The sequence below is a fragment of the Schistocerca piceifrons genome, chromosome 7 (assembly GCF_021461385.2).
Source record: "Schistocerca piceifrons isolate TAMUIC-IGC-003096 chromosome 7, iqSchPice1.1, whole genome shotgun sequence".
Taxonomy (NCBI): domain Eukaryota; kingdom Metazoa; phylum Arthropoda; class Insecta; order Orthoptera; family Acrididae; genus Schistocerca; species Schistocerca piceifrons.
This window is the reverse complement of record NC_060144.1, coordinates 327540537-327560159: the sequence shown is the minus strand read 5'-3', so window position 1 is coordinate 327560159 and position 19623 is coordinate 327540537. Positions and strand designations below refer to the sequence as shown.

The 19623-nt window shown below is 39.0% G+C and overlaps 1 protein-coding gene across 1 annotated transcript in view; it reads right to left on the bottom strand.

Moving 5' to 3' along the window:
• LOC124805089 (protein king tubby) overlaps positions 1-19623 on the bottom strand; it is a 61439-nt gene that overhangs the window by 30664 nt on the left and 11152 nt on the right. Inside the window, exon 5 of the mRNA XM_047265527.1 lies at positions 3007-3174. Within this exon, the coding sequence (XP_047121483.1) occupies positions 3007-3174 (168 nt within the window). The remainder of the gene's footprint in view (positions 1-3006; positions 3175-19623) is intronic.

The window sequence follows — 19623 nt, the reverse complement described above, 5'->3', positions numbered from 1 at the left end:
AGGGAAAACTCCCATCTCTAGGTATTTATTCATAATAAAAGCAAGTGGTTTGCTAATAAAGTGTATTATCCTTTTTATTCTGTAGTTAGTTAGTCAGCAGCAGTCCTTGCTTTTCGATTCAGAAAATTTTGGAACAGCATTTATTGTATCTGTGGGTGTGACAAGATTCCAATGAAATTCACATTGTATAGGATGCTGATCAGATAGTGTATCAGTTGCTAATATGTTTGAATGATTAATTTTAGATCTTAATTCATTTACTATAGTAGTAAAGTATTTACTGAACTTTCCTGGCTTAAGCAGAATGTCTTTAGTTAGGTAGAAGTGGGTTCTTGTGTTATAATAGCTTAGTAAGCCTTACATTGTTCGGGGCTCCTTCCACATAGTTTTCATATGCAACTTGTTTGGAAAGTTTAAATCCAGCTTTATAATGTTTTTTACAATTCAGGTGGGATCTATAAGAAATGTCATACTGCTCTGTGCCTTGTTTGCGATTAATTTTATAAATCTTGTGCAGTGACAGCATCTTGTCCCTGATACCAGAAAGGAACTATTTCTTTTCAAAGAATGAACAAGAGTGCCATAAATCAATATATATCTTAAAGAAATTATTAATGAAAGTTTCAACAGTTGATTTATCTACATCATAATCATGAACAATAACTTATATATTCCTCTTTCTGACCTCTAACCCATGTCATGCTTGGCTTCTTATTTGCAGTCACATAATCATTATCTGACTGTTGATAGTGGCATTGTGGGGAGTAGTGGATCATGATCTGCAAAACATTCATCTGCTAGGATAACAGTGCATAGGTCTCTTGAGAAATTAACTATAATACTGTCCAAACTGGCATTCCCAAGTGTTGGGCTATTGTTCGTACAGGGTGCAGCACATAAAACAGGCCCATAAAGTCTACATAACATAACTAATACTCCTCTTCTGTCAAGTTAGAATAAACTCCTCCAGGATTCCCAAATACACATCACTGTTCATTGTTGTCTCAAAGAACATGGGCCCCAAAAACGCATGTGGCGGAAATGGCACACCAAACATTAATCTTCTCATCACGCGAGGGCACCTGGTGGATTGTGTGTGGATTTTCTGTCGACCAGTACTGGTTGTTTTGGGAATTTATGTACCCAGGCAGGTGGAACCACACCTTGTCATGTTGAACCTTCGTGCATCCAAGCCACTGGCAACATTTTTCAACAGCTGTGAACAGAAATGCACTCTCTTCTGCAGGTGAGGCTCTTCCAGTTCTTGCACAACGCTTATCTGAAATGGTTTTAACATCAGTTCCCTTAAAACAAATCTGCAACTTCTCTCATTTGCACGAACCTATTGACTCAATCTCATTGTTGACTTATGAGGGCTTCTTGTCATTACCTTCTGCATCTGGCTTTTTAACTTAGGTGTGTAGACATGTGGTCATCTGTTCCTGGGAGCATTTCAAACCGATACTGTACACCAGCATTTTTCAATCAATTTCTGTATAGTGCTTTTTGCTGGCACAGAACACCCTGGAAATTTCGGCTGAAACTAATGCTTTGTTTCCGTAAAAGACCCAGTGTGAATGAATGCTTCAACAACGGCAAATCACACACACACACACACACACACACACACACACACAGAGAGAGAGAGAGAGAGAGAGAGAGAGAGAGAGAGAGAGAGAGAGAGAGAGAGGGAGAGAGACTCACACTAATCAAGCATCACACCTTTTTCTCAACTTGTTTCAACAACTTCCACTTGCTGCGGTTGCAGCTGTCTTACAACAACAAAGTTACGCACAGTGTCAGTATATCAGAGGAAATGATTAGTTCGTACGTGATTGTTTGGGTGGTGTTTCTCATTTTCCATTATTACTGAAGCACTGGAACATTATTGTTGCGTATGACGGCTGGTTCACACGCTACACCCTGTACAATGTAACTTTAATGATCTGAGTAGGTTTAAAAATGTTTTTGAGTTTGGGTCATCTGAGCTGGACAATTCTACATTGAATCGCCACATACTGTAACATTTGTTTCAAGTTTTAAAATTTTTCTTAACGTTTGTTCAAATTTCTCAAAAAATAAATTAACGTCACCATTTGGAGAGCCATACAACTGATAATAATGATATCTGCTCGACGAATCTTTTACAACAAACTTTTGTACTTTTTTTTTTTTTTTTAATAATGTATTGTCTGATAAATATTGCATCCCCCCATTTTTTCTCCCATAGATGCCAGAATGTACTCATTCGGTACGAAAAAATGTAGTATCTTTTAAAAAAAAAAGCATTCCAACTCTAGTAATTTATTCCCAATACTGTGCATGTTGACAAATGTTGACTTCTGCCGAGAGTAAGTAATTGGCATTTGTTTTGCTTTCTAGGAGCCTGTTTTTATATGAAGTCTTTGTACTCTGTGATGACTCTGGAACTAAACTTTTACAGTTTTCTCTAAAAAAGAGACTGGATCCTCCTCGACTGTACAATTTGTTGAATACATTCTTTTATTTTTTTCAGGTCTTTTTTCAATTATTCTGTTAACCTATTCACACAGAAAAAGTTTCCCTTTAGAACTTAAATGTATCCCATGTTGGGTACGCAACGATCAATCAATATTGCCCACATCTATAATATCACGGCAAGGGAGAGACAGAGAGAGAGAGAGAGTAGCAAGAAGTCTTCTCATTCACCCGAATTTAAAATACCCCTGTGTTATGCTTTCATGTTTGTGGAGTAGTTGTACTATCTTTTCAGAGAAGAACAATGTATCTGTGTTTGAGAAACATTTCTCTGTAATTACTGAATTGGGGGGGGGGGGGGGGGGGGGCACCACAACTACTTCCAATGAAACTTTATACAGAAAAGCAGATAAACAACATTTAAAACTAAACTGGAAATCTCAAATTAAGCAGCTGATTTCGTCACTCAACATTTCTCTAAAGATCATAGCAATGTCAATAAGCTGAAAACTAAAACCAATCGGTATTTTCTAAATTTTACTGGCTTACCTTTTTACCATAATCACGCTCAAGATGTAAAAAGTATGTTGGATATAAGCCACGATCCATTCCCTTTCTGTCCCTTGTTATTCTACACTTATAGTGAACACCTTGAGTTCCTGGTTCCAAAACAAAAGTCTCCAGGCTTCCTTCAACATCACCTTCTATTTCCCGCTCCTGCATATAAGAATTATTAAGTGTGATTTAGTTACACTCAATGATTAAGCTTTAAAACTAGTGTTCTAGAAAAATAAAATTCATTATTAGAAGGAGATATTCATAAATTTTACAGAAAATAGGCAATATTAAATGAGAAATTGTGTGTCATATTAGCAAAGTCATTCTTAGTCTAGCATTGTTTTTCATTGCTAACTGAGGTACACAATTACAATTTTACAACAATTGTGAATCAAGAAGAAAAGTAGTTGATACAAATTAGTTTTGTTTCAGTGAGAGATTAGTGAGGGAGGAGAGACTGAGAAACTTTAGATGAGTACCAAAACTAATATTAGTGTACATAAATATAAAAGCACAAGTGATAAACTCATAATACTATTAGCCTAGGATAGGGAGTGTTGAAGAGCAGTAGACACATGTAAAAGACAGAATTGCTGAGCTATTTATCTTCCATGCCTCAGAAAACAATAGATAGTGATCTACTTGTGAAAGTGCGGAAGGGAAAGAAATATCATTCAATACCTCAGCTGATTAAGCAGGCAAAAGCTGCTGTAAATAATCTGGAAGTAGAAATGGATATACGAACCTGGCTTGAAACCCCACATCTGTCCAAAGTCAAATTTTGCCGTCTCTCTTTCCTCACCTACATATTAAGTTTTCATTTTCTTATTGGATGCTTCCTAGTTTCTCGATGAATAATTTCTTTGAAACTTCCTGGAGGACTTAAACTATGTGCTGGACTGCAACTCAATCACTGCTTTCATGGGCAAATGCTTTACCAACTGAGCTATCCAGGTACAACAAGATCCTTCCTCACAGCTTCACTTTCACCAGTACTTCTCTTCTACCTTTCAAATTTTACAGATGTTCTCCCACATAAATAATAAGTGTGTAACGCCTGGAAGACTACTGCAGAGAAATGGCTGTTTGTGCCCATCACTGACACTGAGTCTTGTCCAAACAATCTCACAAGCAGCTTCAATTACTGTCTTGGGGGAACTTACTAAGTCTCTGGTTCACACCTTCCGCTTGACTTACAAGCAGGGGCTACGATCAGTTCTACAGACAACACTGCAAGTTTTGAGCTTTGTTGAAACACTGTGGGGAGGCTGGTCTTCTCAACCTCCTCTGTCAGCTGCTGTCACATTGTTTGTGCCAACAAGTTCCAAAATCTGTAACTGGTCACACCCTGTTTACTGAATGACTGCCTGAACAGCCTCTTCAAAAAGCTGAATGAAGATCCTGGCATAAACACAGATATAATTCTTTCTGTCCCTTGTCACTATTTCTCTCACGCAAACCAATATGCACTGTACATGTGAACAGCTGAGAATTAAGAGCCCCAATTCTTTTTTATTTGCTTCCCCTTTAACACGGGACACAGCAGGTTTACCCACAGGTGAAGTGAATCTCACTGGCAGAGATTCAGTTTCAGCGCAAGCCAACAGCTCAGACATTTTTTTTTTTTAAGCCATATATTTTCAAATTGTTTGCAAAACTAACTTATCCTCTTCAAAGTACTCTCCATTACAACTAATACATTTGTCCCACTGGTGGTTCCACTTTTCAAAACATTTTTTGCAGTCATCTTTAGAAATGACTGACAGATCCTCCCTCATTTTTTTCTTGACAATCAGTGTCCTTTAATGCCCTTTTTCATGTGTGGAAATAAGAAAAAGTCACACAGATCCAGATAAGGTGAGTAAGGTGCATGGGGGCAGTGTCTAAGAAATGGCTGTGTGTGCAGGTGTACTGTCGTGGTGGAAGTCTCCTGTCTGCTGCAAATCAGGTCTTTCCTGATGAACACTGTTGCTCTATCTTCTCAAAACTTCCAAATAAAACATTTGATTGATGGTCTGATCTGGGGGAGCCAATGTTGAATAAACTTTCCAATATTTTCGTCGATTTGGGCAGTTGATGGATGTCCAGAATGAGGTTTGTCATCAGTCGACATGTCGCCATTTTTAAAATTGAGTGAACCACTTGTACACTTGAGTTTTTCACATAGCCTCATCTTGGTACACTGTTTTCAACATTACAACAGTTCCAGCAGCATTTTTACCAAGTAGAAAACAAAATTTCACAACTGCACTTGTTCACTTAAACTTGCCATAACAAAAAATGAACCAAGAACAAAACAGCAATAGCAAAAACAATCACTGCAGATGAACAGAACAAGCCAGGTCAACAACGCATGCTGCACTATACTGGCAATGAGTTGCGCTATACATGCACAGCGTTGGTAATACATACTACACACGCTCCGTCCACAGCAATGTAATTCTTTTTTTTTTTTTTTTTGCTACAACTTCATGTAAGGGGAGTGGTGTAATACCCTAAGTTCCTGAACCCTGCCTTCTCTGTACAGGGGCCCTGAACCTACCATTGATAAGCCACTCACAGTCAAGTGAAATACTGGTGATAGATCCTACACTTGCTGTGGAGGAAACAGCATCTGTAGGAGCACAGTACGTGAAATACCTTTGATATCCTTGGTGCGCGTCTCTCAGTAGCCCTCCCTATGTACTTGTACACAGCAGCTTCCAATCACTTGACAGTAGTCAGGGCGATTTACAGCTGCTCATGAACAAGAATGAACTCATTCCCTTTCCCAGAACCACATTGAAATTCGGGCTAGTGCAATGTTTTGGAGAACAGTACACAAATAATATTGAACGAAGCTTGCTGAGTCTTTTTTAATTTCCTGGAATGTTATGCAACAAGTATTACCAGTTCCATTTAATAACTGAAGTGATAAAAACCAAACAAAAAGATTTCTACCATGACAACACAAAACCCTAGCACACAAGTTAATGGTTGGCCAAAACTAATTGGAACCTTTCTGGAAGTTACTGGCATTAACAAGTACTCTCAAGTAACAAACTAAAAAATAGTGACAATGTCCAATAAATGCATACAATATACTGTCTTCTGACTGGTTTGATGCTGTCTGCCTCGAATTCCTTTCTTGTGCCAGCCATTTCATATAAACAAAGCCTTTGCACTCTATGTCCTCAATAATTTGCTTGACATATTGCAATCTATGTATTCTGCAACAGTTTTTACCTTCTATAACTCCATCCAGTACCATGGATGTTATTTCCTGATGTCTTAACACATGTTCCATAATCCTGTCCCTTATTCTCACCAGTAATTTCCAAATGTTCCTTTCTTTGTCGCATCTACACCTCCTAATTCCTTATCCTATGAGTCTGCCTAATTTTCAATATTCTTCCATAGCACTAACACTCAAACACTATGATTCTCTTCGTTTCTGGATATCCCACAGGCCATGGTTCACTGCCATACAATCCCCTGCTCAAACGTACCTTCCCTGAAATTCGTTCGTCAAATTAAGGCTGACATTTGATACTACGAGGAACATGATGGTATAGTTATAATATGCTCTACATTAACTCACAATTGCTGATTTACTACAAAATATGTTATGCACAACACTCACTATACTCTAATCGAGTCCCAACTCTGTTGGCCCAGCTACATCACAACAAGCACTGACAAGCTGTTTCACAAGGTTATCCTGCCTTTCCTGTAGTGCATGTTTTGAATTACTGGTGACACAATGTTTTGTCATGCAAGGAGAGTGTTTAATTACCACTAAATGTGCTAACGCATCATGGAATACAGAATTAGTAATTAATATAACAAATGGTAGAAAAAACACAAAAACAGAATCTACATAAATCACCGTACACTATGTCCGCAACACCTGGCCAACTGCCTAGCGTTGCTGCCTCTGGATCATGTTGTCCCGGGTTCGATTCCCAGCCGGGTTGGGAATTTCCTCCACTCCGGGACCGGGTGTTTGTGTTGTCCTCATCATTTTATCATCATTCATGAAAGTGGTGAGATTGGAGTGAGTAAAAACTGGGAATTTGTACGGGTGCTGATAACCGCACAGTTGAGTGCCTCACAAACCAATCATCATCATCATCATCATCACTTTATGCTGTATGCACTGCTAGTTGGGAAACTGATTCTTAGTCATTCTGTGCAGCAGTTGTAGCATTCTTCTGGGAAAGACCAGTTCCCCACCACAATGGCTGCTTGTTCTTTAGTTTATATAAATATTATACTTACATAATTTGTAACTTCCAAAAATTTTCAAAAATATGTGGTTATTAATGTAGCAATACAGCAAAATTTGGGTTGAGCATATTTTTTTTTTTTTTTTTTTTTTTTTTTTTTTTTTTTTACACTGCCCCCTATCACCTTTGAAATGAAGATGGCAAAGTGATTACCAAAGTATTATCTTTGACTTCTTACAGCTCTTCCTTTAATTTTGTGTCAGGTCTTCCTCCAGAAGGTTGGCTCCTGCCCATATAAGGTCCAAGTGACCTGCCACAGCCCATTCCTCCCATTCTTCCCAAACAATCCCCCTCTTCTCACTGAAGTAAGATCATGCAAGATGCAAAACATAGGATTATTGTTTTCTGTTTTACATATTTTTTATTTGCTATACTGGGAATTACACCTGCTGAACTCAAGAACCGGTCCCTCATTCCATCCTGTTATAATTTTCTCAGTATCATTTTATACTGTATCACCCTTTACATTTACATCTACATCTACATCTATACTCTGCAAAACACTGTGAAAAGCATGGCAGAGGGGACATCCACTGTACTAAAGAGGGTATGTCCTATTGACCAGTTATTGGGTTTCTTCCTGTTCCATTCGTGTATGGAGCATGAGAAGAATGATTGTTTAAATGCCTCTGTGTATACAGTAATTATTCTAATCTTATCCTCGTGATCCCTATGTGAGTGATATGTAGAGGGTTGCAGGATATTCCTAGATTCACCACTTAAAGCCAGTTCTTGAAATTTGGTTAACAGACTTTACGTCTATCTTCAAAGTCTTCCAGTTCAGTTTCTTCAGGATCTCTGTGACACACTCTCATGGATCATACAAACCTGTGTCCATTCATACTGCCCTTCTCTGTAAACATTCAGTATCCTCTGTTAGTCTGATTTGATATGGGTCCAACGCACTTGAGCAATATTCTACAGCCAGTTGCATGAATGATTTGTTGGTTGGTTGATTCGGGGGAGGGGACCAAACAGCGAGGTCAAAGGTCCCATTGGATTAGGAAAGGATGGGGAAGGAAGTCGGCCACGTCATTTCACAGGAACCATCCAGGCATTTACCTAGAGTGATTTAGGGAAAAATCATGGAAAACCTAAATCAGGACGGCTGGGTGTGGGTTTGAGCTGTTGTCCTCCTGAATGCAAGTACAATGTGCTTACCACTGCACCACCTCACTCGGTGAGCAACTTGTAAACAATCTCCCTTGTCTGACTGCACTTACCCAGTATTCTACCAATAAACCAAAGTCTTCCACCTGCTTTACCCACAACTGAGCCTATGTGATCATTCCATTTCATATCCCTACAAAGTGTTGCACCAAGATATATGTATGAGTTGGCTGGTTCCAACAGTTACTCATTGATTTTATAGGCATAGTATACTACATTTTTCCATTTTGTGAAGTACACAATCTTACAGTTTTGAACACTTAAAGCATGTTGCCGATCTTTGCAACACTTGAAATCTTAATCAAGCTCTGACTGAATATTTATGCAGCCTCTTTCAAACAGTACTTCCTCATAGATAACGGTTTCATCTGCAAAAACTCTGAGGTTACTTTTAATATTGGCTGCGGGAACATTGACGTACAACATGAGCAGCAAGGGTCCCAACACACTTCCCTGGGGCACACCTGAAGTTAGTTCTACATCTGATGACGACTCTCCATTCAAGATAACACACTGTGTCCTCCTAACCAAAAGGTCCTCAATCCAGTCAAAAATTTTACTTAATACCCCATATGATTGTATTTCTGAAAATACGTGTAGGTGCAGTATTGAGTCAAATACTTTTCAGGAATCAAGAACTATCTCCTGCTTTGATCCAAAGCTTTCAGTATGTCACGTGGAAAAAGTGCGAGATGGGTTTCACATGATCAATGTTTTCGGAATCCATGCTGGTTGGTATTGAGAAGGTCATTCTGTTCAAGATCCCTCATTATGGTTGAGCTCAGAATATGTTCTAAGATTCTACAATAGACAGTGAAAACTTCTGAGCAAAGCAAGATTTTATAAAGTAATTGCAGCATATTTCATGTATTCAATTACATTGCACATTCCAAAAAAGACACTGGAGTCCAAGAAGTACATATATTCAAAGAGATTTCGAGATTGCAGCTGGTCATCGTAAACTTAATTCCATGATATTTTGGCTGAAGAACTGCCAGCTGAAATATCATGGAATGAAGTTTACGACAACCAGCTGTAATACCAAAATCTCCTTGAACAGTTGATTTGCAGTGAAAATTTTAAATTTTACAAGTACATATATCTGATCAGTTTAAATTAGGTGTAAAGCTTGTCTTTGTGTTATCCATATGTCTGGCAACACATGCAAAAAATAATAACTATTTACAATGATTATCTGTTTGTGTAACTACGGTTACTGAGTCAAAAACTGTGCACTTGAGTATTGACTCAGCTGCAAGTAATCTTTTTTTCACAGTGGTTACTGAAATACGATGCAATCAAAATGGCGTTTTAGCTTTTTTTTTTAGGCTGTAAGAATACAAAGATTCTGAATAATCTTACAATGCAACTTATACTGTTGGGTTTACAACTGTTAGAAATAAAGACCCTCAAACAGTCAAGTATATCTTTAAAATAGTGGGGTTTTTGCTCCTTTCTGTCATTTGTCCTATGACACTGGAAACTTTAGGTAAGATTTTTACTTGGCCATCTCACAAATCTGTTATTCACGGTGTATATGTGGACAAAAAAAAAAAAAAAAAAAAAAAAAAAAAATCAAGCCCAGATTTTTCCTGGATTTCCCGGTTAAAAATACACTTCTTCTGGGTGAAAATTCACTTTTCTCCAGGTGAAAATACGCTATACCCTGGGTGAAAGTACATTTTTTTTTCTCATTAAGTGACAATATACTTTTCCTTGGAGCCATAAAATGTATAAATCTTTTGGACAATAAAGGTTTTATACACCAACACAGAAATTCCCGGCACTCCCAGCAAAGAGCAACACATTTTGGTAAGATGTTTAATGTGCGCCAACATGTACAGCGCTTATTTCGGTATTATGAAAGTATAAATATGAACTCACCAAATACAGCACGGTAGTTTCTGAACACAGAACATCAAAATATAAGAAATGTGATGCCCATGTTACGATAGGGGAAACAGAAACCGTAGTAGTGCTTTGAGTGGCCCGGCAGCATATTTCGAATTATGGAAAATATTGCTCAATAATAAGTATCCTTCCTTTGCGAACATGACTACTAGATGATATTTTTCATCAAGAAAAGCTAAGCTTTCAATGGTCGGAAATTTTTTTTTGCTGTTTTTTCCAGGCATGTGGTTAGGCGGTATCCTGAGACCACAGCTTAAATTGCAGCAGCTGAATATTTCTGACAAGCATGATTGTAAATTTCACTGCAGTGCACCAAACATTTCATGAGTTACTTTGCTGAATACATATTCCGTTGAGCACTTCAACCTTTCCATAGAAAAGCCGATTACATGGCTGTCAGTGAATTTCATTGATAATTATACTTTATGCCATCAGTATTGCATAATTTGAAATCTGTGAAAGAACTAAAACAAATATGAAAAACTAATCTTGAAGCTTGGTCTTTTTAGCGTATGTTCCCCATTAAGATATATCAAACACAAATGTGCCATTAAAATTTTAAAACATGGCATCAATGGTTGGTCTGAGTGGCTGATCCTCAAAGCGTTAGATTTTGAGAGAGTCAAACGCTCCATGATTTAAGAAATTCATCGCACATTCTCACACATAACATAATTTGTCTTGGGTGAAAAGGGATTTACTTTGAGAATAATACTTCTCAAACCACCATTAACAATATTTTCCCACAGCCTGTTCAAATCTGAAAGCAGTTTGTTGTTACGAAGTATGACATAGTCTTTATCCTAAAGCCTTTGCACTATGTTTTGTTGTTGTGAATAGCACATTTTCTTTGCAACTTAACTTTTATTTTGGTGTTATTCTCTCATTTTTATGTTTTATTGCTACAATATTATTTGGCAGTAACAGGCTAAAGTCAATTCTTTGTTACAGTATCCGTTCTTACCAGTCAAAACTTACAGAAATGTAAAACAATGAAAAAGTCCTGGAATCCTAAAAAATTCCCAGGTATTTCCCAGATGAAAGAATTCCCAGGTTTCCAGGTTTTACACAGATTTCCCAGTGTGTATACACCATTTTATTGTTCAGATAAAATGGTGTATACACAATTTTATTGTTCAGACAAACATCTCAAAAATGAGATCGACAGGAAGTGCAAAATGGCTAAGCAAGGACGGCTAGAGGACAAATGTAAAGATGTAGAGACTTATCTCACTAGGGGTAAGATAGATACTGCCTACAGGAAAATTAAAGAGACCTTTGGAGATAAGAGAACCACTTGTATGAACTTCAAGAGCTCAGATGGAAACCCAGCTCTAAGCAAAGAAGGGAAAGCAGAAAGGTGGAAGGAGTATATAGAGGGTCTATACAATGGCGATGTACTTGAGGACAATACTATGGAAATGGAAGAGGATGTAGATGAAAATGAAATGGGAGATACGATACTGCTTGAAGAGTTTGACAAAGCACTGAAAGACCTGAGTCGAAACAAGGCCCCCGGAGTAGACAACATTCCATTGGAACTACTGACGGCCTTGGGAGAGCCAGTCCTGACAAAACTCTACCATCTGGTGAGCAAATGTATGAAACAGGCGAAATACCCTCAAACTTCAAGAAGAATATAATAATTCCAATCCCAAATAAAGCAGTTGTTGACAGATGTGAAAATTACCGAACAATCAGTTTAATAAGCCACAGCTGCAAAATACTAACACGAATTCTTGACAGACGAATGGAAAAATTGGTAGAAGCTGACCTCGGAGAAGATCAGTTTGGATTCCGTAGAAATACTGGAACACGTAAGGCAATACTGACCTTACGACTTATCTTAGAAGAAAGATTAAGGAAAGGCAAACCTACGTTTCTAGCATTTGTAGACTTAGAGAAAGCTTTTGACAATGTTGACTGGAATACTCCCTTTCAAATTCTAAAGGTGGCAGGGGTAAAATACAGGGAGCGAAAGGCTATTTACAATTTGTACAGAAACCAGATGGCAGATATAAGAGTCGAAGGACATGAAAGGGAAGCAGTGGTTGGGAAGGGAGTGAGACAGGGTTGTAGCCTCTCCCCAATGTTATTCAATCTGTATATTGAGCAAGCTGTAAAGGAAACAAAAGAAAAATTCGGAGTAGGTATTAAAATCCATGGAGAAGAAATAAAAACTTTGAGGTTCGCCGATGACATTGTAATGCTGTCAGAGACAGCAAAGGACTTGGAAGAGCAGTTGAATGGAATGGATAGCGTCTTGAAAGGAGGATATAAGATGAACATCAACAAAAGCAAAACGAGGATAATGGAATGTAGTCGAATTAAGTCGGGTGATGCTGAGGGAATTAGATTAGGAAATGAGACACTTAAAGTAGTAAAGGAGTTTTGCTATTTAGGGAGTAAAATAACTGATGATGGTCGAAGTAGAGAGGATATAAAATGTAGACTGGCAATGGCAAGGAAATCGTTTCTGAAGAAGAGGAATTTGTTAACATCCAGTATAGATTTAAGTGGCAGGAAGTCATTTCTGAAAGTATTTGTATGGAGTGTAGCCATGTATGGAAGTGAAACATGGACGATAACTAGTTTGTACAAGAAAAGAATAGAAGCTTTCGAAATGTGGTGCTACAGAAGAATACTGAAGATTAGATGGGTAGATCACGTAACTAATGAGGAAGTATTGAATAGGATTGGGGAGAAGAGAAGTTTGTGGCACAGCTTGACCAGAAGAAGGGATCGGTTGGTAGGACATGTTCTGAGGCATCAAGGGATCACCAATTTAGTATTGGAGGGCAGCGTGGAGGGTAAAAATCGTAGAGGGAGACCAAGAGATGAATACACTAAGCAGATTCAGAAGGATGCAGGTTGTAGTAGGTACTGGGAGATGAAGAAGCTTGCACAGGATAGAGTAGCATGGAGGGCTGCATCAAACCAGTCTCAGGACTGAAGACCACAACAACAACAACATTGTTCAGATACTTTCAGAACCATTACTTTAAAGTTTTTAGCGTTATTATCAATTTTAATAAATAATACTTGGTTAAAAACACAGGAACAAGTGATAACAGCGTAGTTCACGCCTGAGCAAGTGATAACGGGCAATCTGTAATAAGTACTTATATTATAAAAAGGAAAGTTGCTACTCACCATATAGCGGAGATGCTGAGTCGTGAAAGTTGTGAACAGTCTTTTTGTTGTGCCTATCTGCGACTCAGCATCTCTGCTATATGGTGAGTAGCAACTTTCCTTTCATAATACTGTTACAGTCCACCCTGGATTTTCCATTGTTTGATTTTAAGTAATTAAACCTATAAAAATAACTTGCTCAAAGAACAGCAATTTAAAAAATCAAACTGAGACTACATTTAAAGCACCCTGTGCAAAGTTAAATTAATTTAAAATGGCAATTGTTTTTTTGAAGGGAGTACATACACTCTTCTGAAAGTTAATAGGTTTTCCCTGCGGAAATTTCTGGAGATTCAACAATAATTGGCACCTTGCAAATATCCTCTCTCTCTCTCTCTCCTTTTTTTTTTTTTTTTTGCCAATAGATTGATGGCAAAGTTTCTGTAGGATACATAAACTGAATAGGAACATCATCAATGAATGAAACTATATGGTTCCAGTGACCTTTTCATGTCTCAAACTTCTATGATGTTTGTATGCAGAATGAAGTGAGAAACAAAAATTTGTGCCAAGACCAGGATTTGAGCGCCCGTGTCTCTTGCTCACTTGGCAGATGCGCTAACCACTAAACCACCATGGCACACCAGCTTTGCACAACTGCACGGACTACATTAGCAGGCCTCCCTCCTCAATCCAAATTTCCATTCATGGTTTGGCATAGTGGTTAGCGCATCTGCCTAGTGAGCAGGAGATCCAGGACTGAATTCCAGCCTTGGTACAAACTTCCATTCATCTACACAGTAACATAATGTTCTGTTGCATTTATTTCATTGATGACCGCTAAGCATGACAAATTGTAATATTTACAAGTTTACCTATCTATATGGGACCAAATTTTCTTCTCTCACAACAAATGTCAATTTATTCCTTAAATTTTATTTCCACTTAGATCCACATCTCCATTGATCCACCTTGCTTCAGACTTTCCAAATCGAAAGTTCTGGAAACTTCTGGGTCCTTGAAGTGTTTAAAGTTTGGCAAAATATTACACAAGATTTGAACATATCTGATTAAAAGGCTCTTCCGAAATAAACTACAATAAAAATTAGAATTGGCCATGTTAACTCTACAGAACTGAAACAAAACTGGTACAGATAATATTTGATTTTGTAGATTATATCAAAACTATTCAATTGCCCTGACCGAGATGAGATGTTACTTGTAGACACTATGGAGAAAAGGAAAGATGAAGAAGAATGTGAAGTTAATGCAGAAGCCGTTGGTGAAGTATCAGTGCAGTAGCGAGCCGCATATTTAGCTTTCATATTTGTTTTGTAGTTCGATTCTTAATTTCTTTCCGAGTGTTTGTGCACTTGCATATTTCATTACATAAAATCCTTGCGTATACTCCTATTTGAGAGGAGTTGTTGTTGTTGTTGTTGTTGTTGTTGTTGTGGTCTTCAGTCCTGAGACTGGTTTGATGCAGCTCTTCACGCTACTCTATCCTGTGCAAGCTTCTTCATCTCCCAGTACGTACTGCAGCCTACATCCCTCTGAATCTGTTTAGTGTATTCATCTCTTGGTCTCCCTCTATGATTTTTACCCTCCACGCTGCCCTCCAATACTAAATTGGTGGTCCCTTGATGCCTCAGAACATGTCCTACCAACCGATCCCTTCTTCTAGTCAAGTTGTGCCACAAACTCCTCTTCTCCCCAATCCTATTCAGTACCTCCTCATTAGTTATGTGATCTACCCATCTAATCTTCAGCATTCTTCTGTAGCAACACATTTCGAAAGCTTCTATTCTCTTCTTGTTCAAACTAGTTATCGTCCATGTTTCACTTCCAAACATGGCTACACTCCACACAAATACTTTCAGAAACGACTTCCTGACACTTAAATCTATATTGATGTTAACAAATTTCTCTTCATCAGAAACGCTTTCCTTGCCATTGCCAGTCTACATTTTATATCCTCTCTACTTCGACCATCATCAGTTATTTTGCTCCCCTAATAGCAAAACTCCTTTACTACTTTAAGTGTCTCATTTTCTAATCTAATTCCCTCAGCATCACCAGACTTAATTCGACTACATTCCATTATCCTCGTTTTGCTTTTGTTGATGTTCATCTTATATCCTCGTTTCAAGACACTGTCCATTCCGTTCAACTGCTCTTCCAAGTCCTTTGCTGTCTCTGACAGAATTACAATGTCATCGGCGAACCTCAAAGTTTTTATTTCTTCACCATGGATTTTAATACCCACTCCGAATTTTTCTTTTGTTTCCTTTACTGTTTGCTCAATATACAGATTGAATAACATCGGAGAGAGGCTACAAGCCTGTCTCACTCCCTCCCCAACTGCTGCTTCCCTTTCATGCCCCTCGACTCTTATAACTGCCATCTGGTTTCTCCACAAATTGTAAATAGCCTTTCGCTCCCTGTGTTTTACCCCTGCCACCTTCCGAATTTGAAAGAGAGTATTCCAGTCAACATTGTCAAAAGCTTTCTCTAAGTCTACAAATGCTAGAATCGTAGGTTTGCCTTTTCTTAATCTTTCTTCTAAAATAAGTCGTAGGGTCAGTATTGCCTCACGTGTTCCAATATTTCTACGGAATCCAAACTGATCCTCCCCAAGGTCGGCCTCTACCAGTTTTTCCATTCTTCTGTAAAGAATTTGCGTTAGTATTTTGCAGCTGTGACTTATTAAACTAATAGTTAGATAATTTTTCACATCTGTCAACACCTGCTTTCTTTGGGATTGGAATTATTATATTCTTCTTGAAGTCTGAGGGCATTTCGCCTGTCTCATACATTTTGCTCTCCAGATGGTAGAGTTTTGTCAGGACTGGCTCTCCTGAGGCTGTCAGTAGTTCTGATGGAATGTTGTCTACTTCCGGGGCCTTGTTTCGACTTAGGTCTTTCAGCGCTCTGTCAAACTCTTCACGCAGTATCATATCTCCCATTTCATCTTCATCTACATCCTCTTCCATTTCTATAACATCGCCCTCAAGTACATCACCCTCGTATAGACCCTCTATATACTCCTTCCACCTTTCTGCTTTCCCTTCTTTGCTTAGAAGTGGGTTCCCATCTGAGCTCTTGATATTCATACAAGTTGTTCTCTTTTCTCCAAAGGTTTCTTTAATTGTCCTGTAGGCAGTATCTATCTTACCCCTAGTGAGATAAGCCTCTACATCCTTACATTTGTCCTCTACCCATGCCTGCTTAGCCATTTTGCACTTCCTGTTGATCTCATTTTTGAGACGTTTGTATTCCTTTTTCCCTGCTTCATTTACTGCATTTTTATATTTTCTCCTTTTGTCAATTAAATTCAATATTTTTTCTGTCACCCAAGGATTTCTACTAGTCCTCGTCTTTTTACCTACTTCATCCTCTGCTGCCATCACTACTTCATCCCTCAAAGCTACCCATTCTTCTTCTACTGTATTTCTTTCCCCCATTCTTGTCAATTGTTCCCTTCTGCTCTCCCTGAAACTCTGTACAACCTCTGGTTTAGTCAGCTTATCCAGGTCCCACCTCCTTAAATTCCCACCTTTTTGCAGTTTCTTCAGTTTTAATCTACAGTTCATAACCAATAGATTGTGGTCAGAGTCCACATCTGCCCCTGGAAATGTCTTACAATTTAAAACCTGGTTCCTAAATCTCTGTCTTACCATTATATAATCTATCTGATACCTTTTAGTATCTCCAGGCTTCTTCCATGTGCACAACCTTCTTTTATGATTCTTGAACCAAGTGATAGCTATGATTAAGTTTTGCTCCGTGCAAAATTCCACCAGGCGGCTTCCTCTTTCATTTCTTAGCCCCAATCCATATTCACCTACTACGTTTCCTTCTCTCCCTTTTCCTTCTAGCGAATTCCAGTCACCCATGACTATTAAATTTTCGTCTCCCTTCACTATCTGAATAATTTCTTTTATTTCATCATACATTTCTTCAATTTCTTCATCATCTGCAGAGCTAGTTGGCATATAAACTTGTACTACTGTCGTAGGTGTGGGCTTCGTGTCTATCTTGGCCACAACAATGTGTTCGCTGTGCTGTTTGTAGTAGCTTACCTGCATTCCTATTGTTTTATTCATTATTAAACCTACTCCTGCATTACCCCTATTTGATTTTGTATTTATAACCCTGTATTCACCTGACCACAAGTCTTGTTCCTCCTGCCACCGAACTTCACTAATTCCTACTATATCCAACTTTAACCTATCCATTTCCCTTTTTAAATTTTCTAACCTACCTGCCCGATTAAGTGATCTGACATTCCACGCTCCGATCCGTAGAACGCCAGTTTTCTTTCTCCTGATAACGGCGTCCTCCTGAGTAGTCCCCGCCCGGAGATCCGAATGGGGGACTATTTTACCTCCGGAATATTTTACCCAAGAGGATGCTATCATCATTTATCCATACAGTAAAGCTGCATGCCCTCAGGAAAAATTATGGCCGTAGTTTCCCCTTGCCTTCAGCCGTTCGCAGTACCAGCACAGCTAGATGTGGAGGCAGCCTTGCCTGCGGCTATCGAGCATATGGGGTCAGTCGTCTGTAAGCAGTTGCTCACGTCGGCACCAATGATGCCTGTCGCTTGGGTTCTGAGGCGATCCTCAGTTTGTACGGGTGGCTGGCGGATTTGGTGAAGACCGCTGGCCTCGCACGTGGGATGCAAGCAGAGCTCTCTATTTGCAGCATCGTTCCCAGAGTGGATCGGGGTCCTTTGGTTTGGAGCCGAGTGGAGGGTCTCAACCAGAGGCTTCGTCGACTCTGTGACGGTCTTGGCTGCAGATTTCTAGACTTGCACTATTGGGTGGGGAATTGCAGGATGCCCCTAGACAGGTCAAGGGTGCACTACACAAAGGAAGCGGCTAATCGGGCAGCATAGTACTTGTGGCGTGCACATGGGGTTTATTTAGGCTAGGCAGTAGTGCGAGGTGTCCTGATGAACACTCACCAGTCGACGTGCAGGCAGGGAAATCAGGATGCGCTCAGTGTAAAGACACTTCAGCTATCACGATATTAGCAATAAATTTTCAGAGTGTTCGGAATAAAGTTCCTGAATTTACTGCCCTCCAGGAAGCGTGTGGCGCGCAAATTATTCTCAGGACTGAGACTTGGCTGAACCCTGAGATAGGAAGTTCTGAAATATTTAGTGAGGGTTGAAACGTGTATTGGAAAGACAGATTGGACACCGTAGGAGGTGGTGCCTTCATTGCAGTTAGCAAAAATATTCTGTCAACTGAGGTCGAAGTAGAATGTGATTGTGAAGTTATCTGGACATGTTTAACAGGGCTAGGGGAAATAAAGTTAATTGTTGGGTGTTATTACCGGCCACCAGGTTCCACCATGACAGTTCTAGAATGATTCAAAGGGAGTCTACATTCTGTATCGCAGAAGTACCCGGATCACGCTATATTAGTCAGAGGCGACTTCAACCTACCTAGTATAGACTGGGATGTCTATTGATTCATTACAGTTGGTACAGACAAGCTGTCGTGTGAATTACTTTTGAACACATTATCCGAAAACTGTCTTGAGCAGCTGAATCGACAGCCAGGACAGAATAACACCAGAATTAAGCAAGGAGAGAGGTGAGAGCTTACACTTAGAGATATATAAATTGATCCAGTTGATATGGGAGAAGGAGACACTGCTAGAAGAATGGAAATTGGCTATAATACCTCCAATATAAAAGTAGGGAAGCAAAATGGAATGTGGTAACTACAGAGGAATCAGCTTGTTGAAAGTAACACGTAAGGTACTGTCCATCATTATCCTCAGAAAATTTCAATCATTCATAGAGAACAACATACAGGAGTACCAAGTTGGCTTTCGACCAAACTGATCGACAATAGATCACATTTTCACACTAAGACAATTGTTTGAAAAGCACTGGGAATATGATAAAGATATCTGCAGCCTGTTCGTCGATTTTCAATGTGCATATGACAGCATCCACAGGAATAGCCTATACAATGCAATGTGTGACTTCAGAATCTCTGAGAAGCTAGTGAGAATGATGCAAGCTTGTATGAAAGGGTCAAAGGCAGCGTTATGTTTCCGAGGAGCCACATCAGAAACATTCGTGGTTGAGACAGGCCTCAGACAAGGG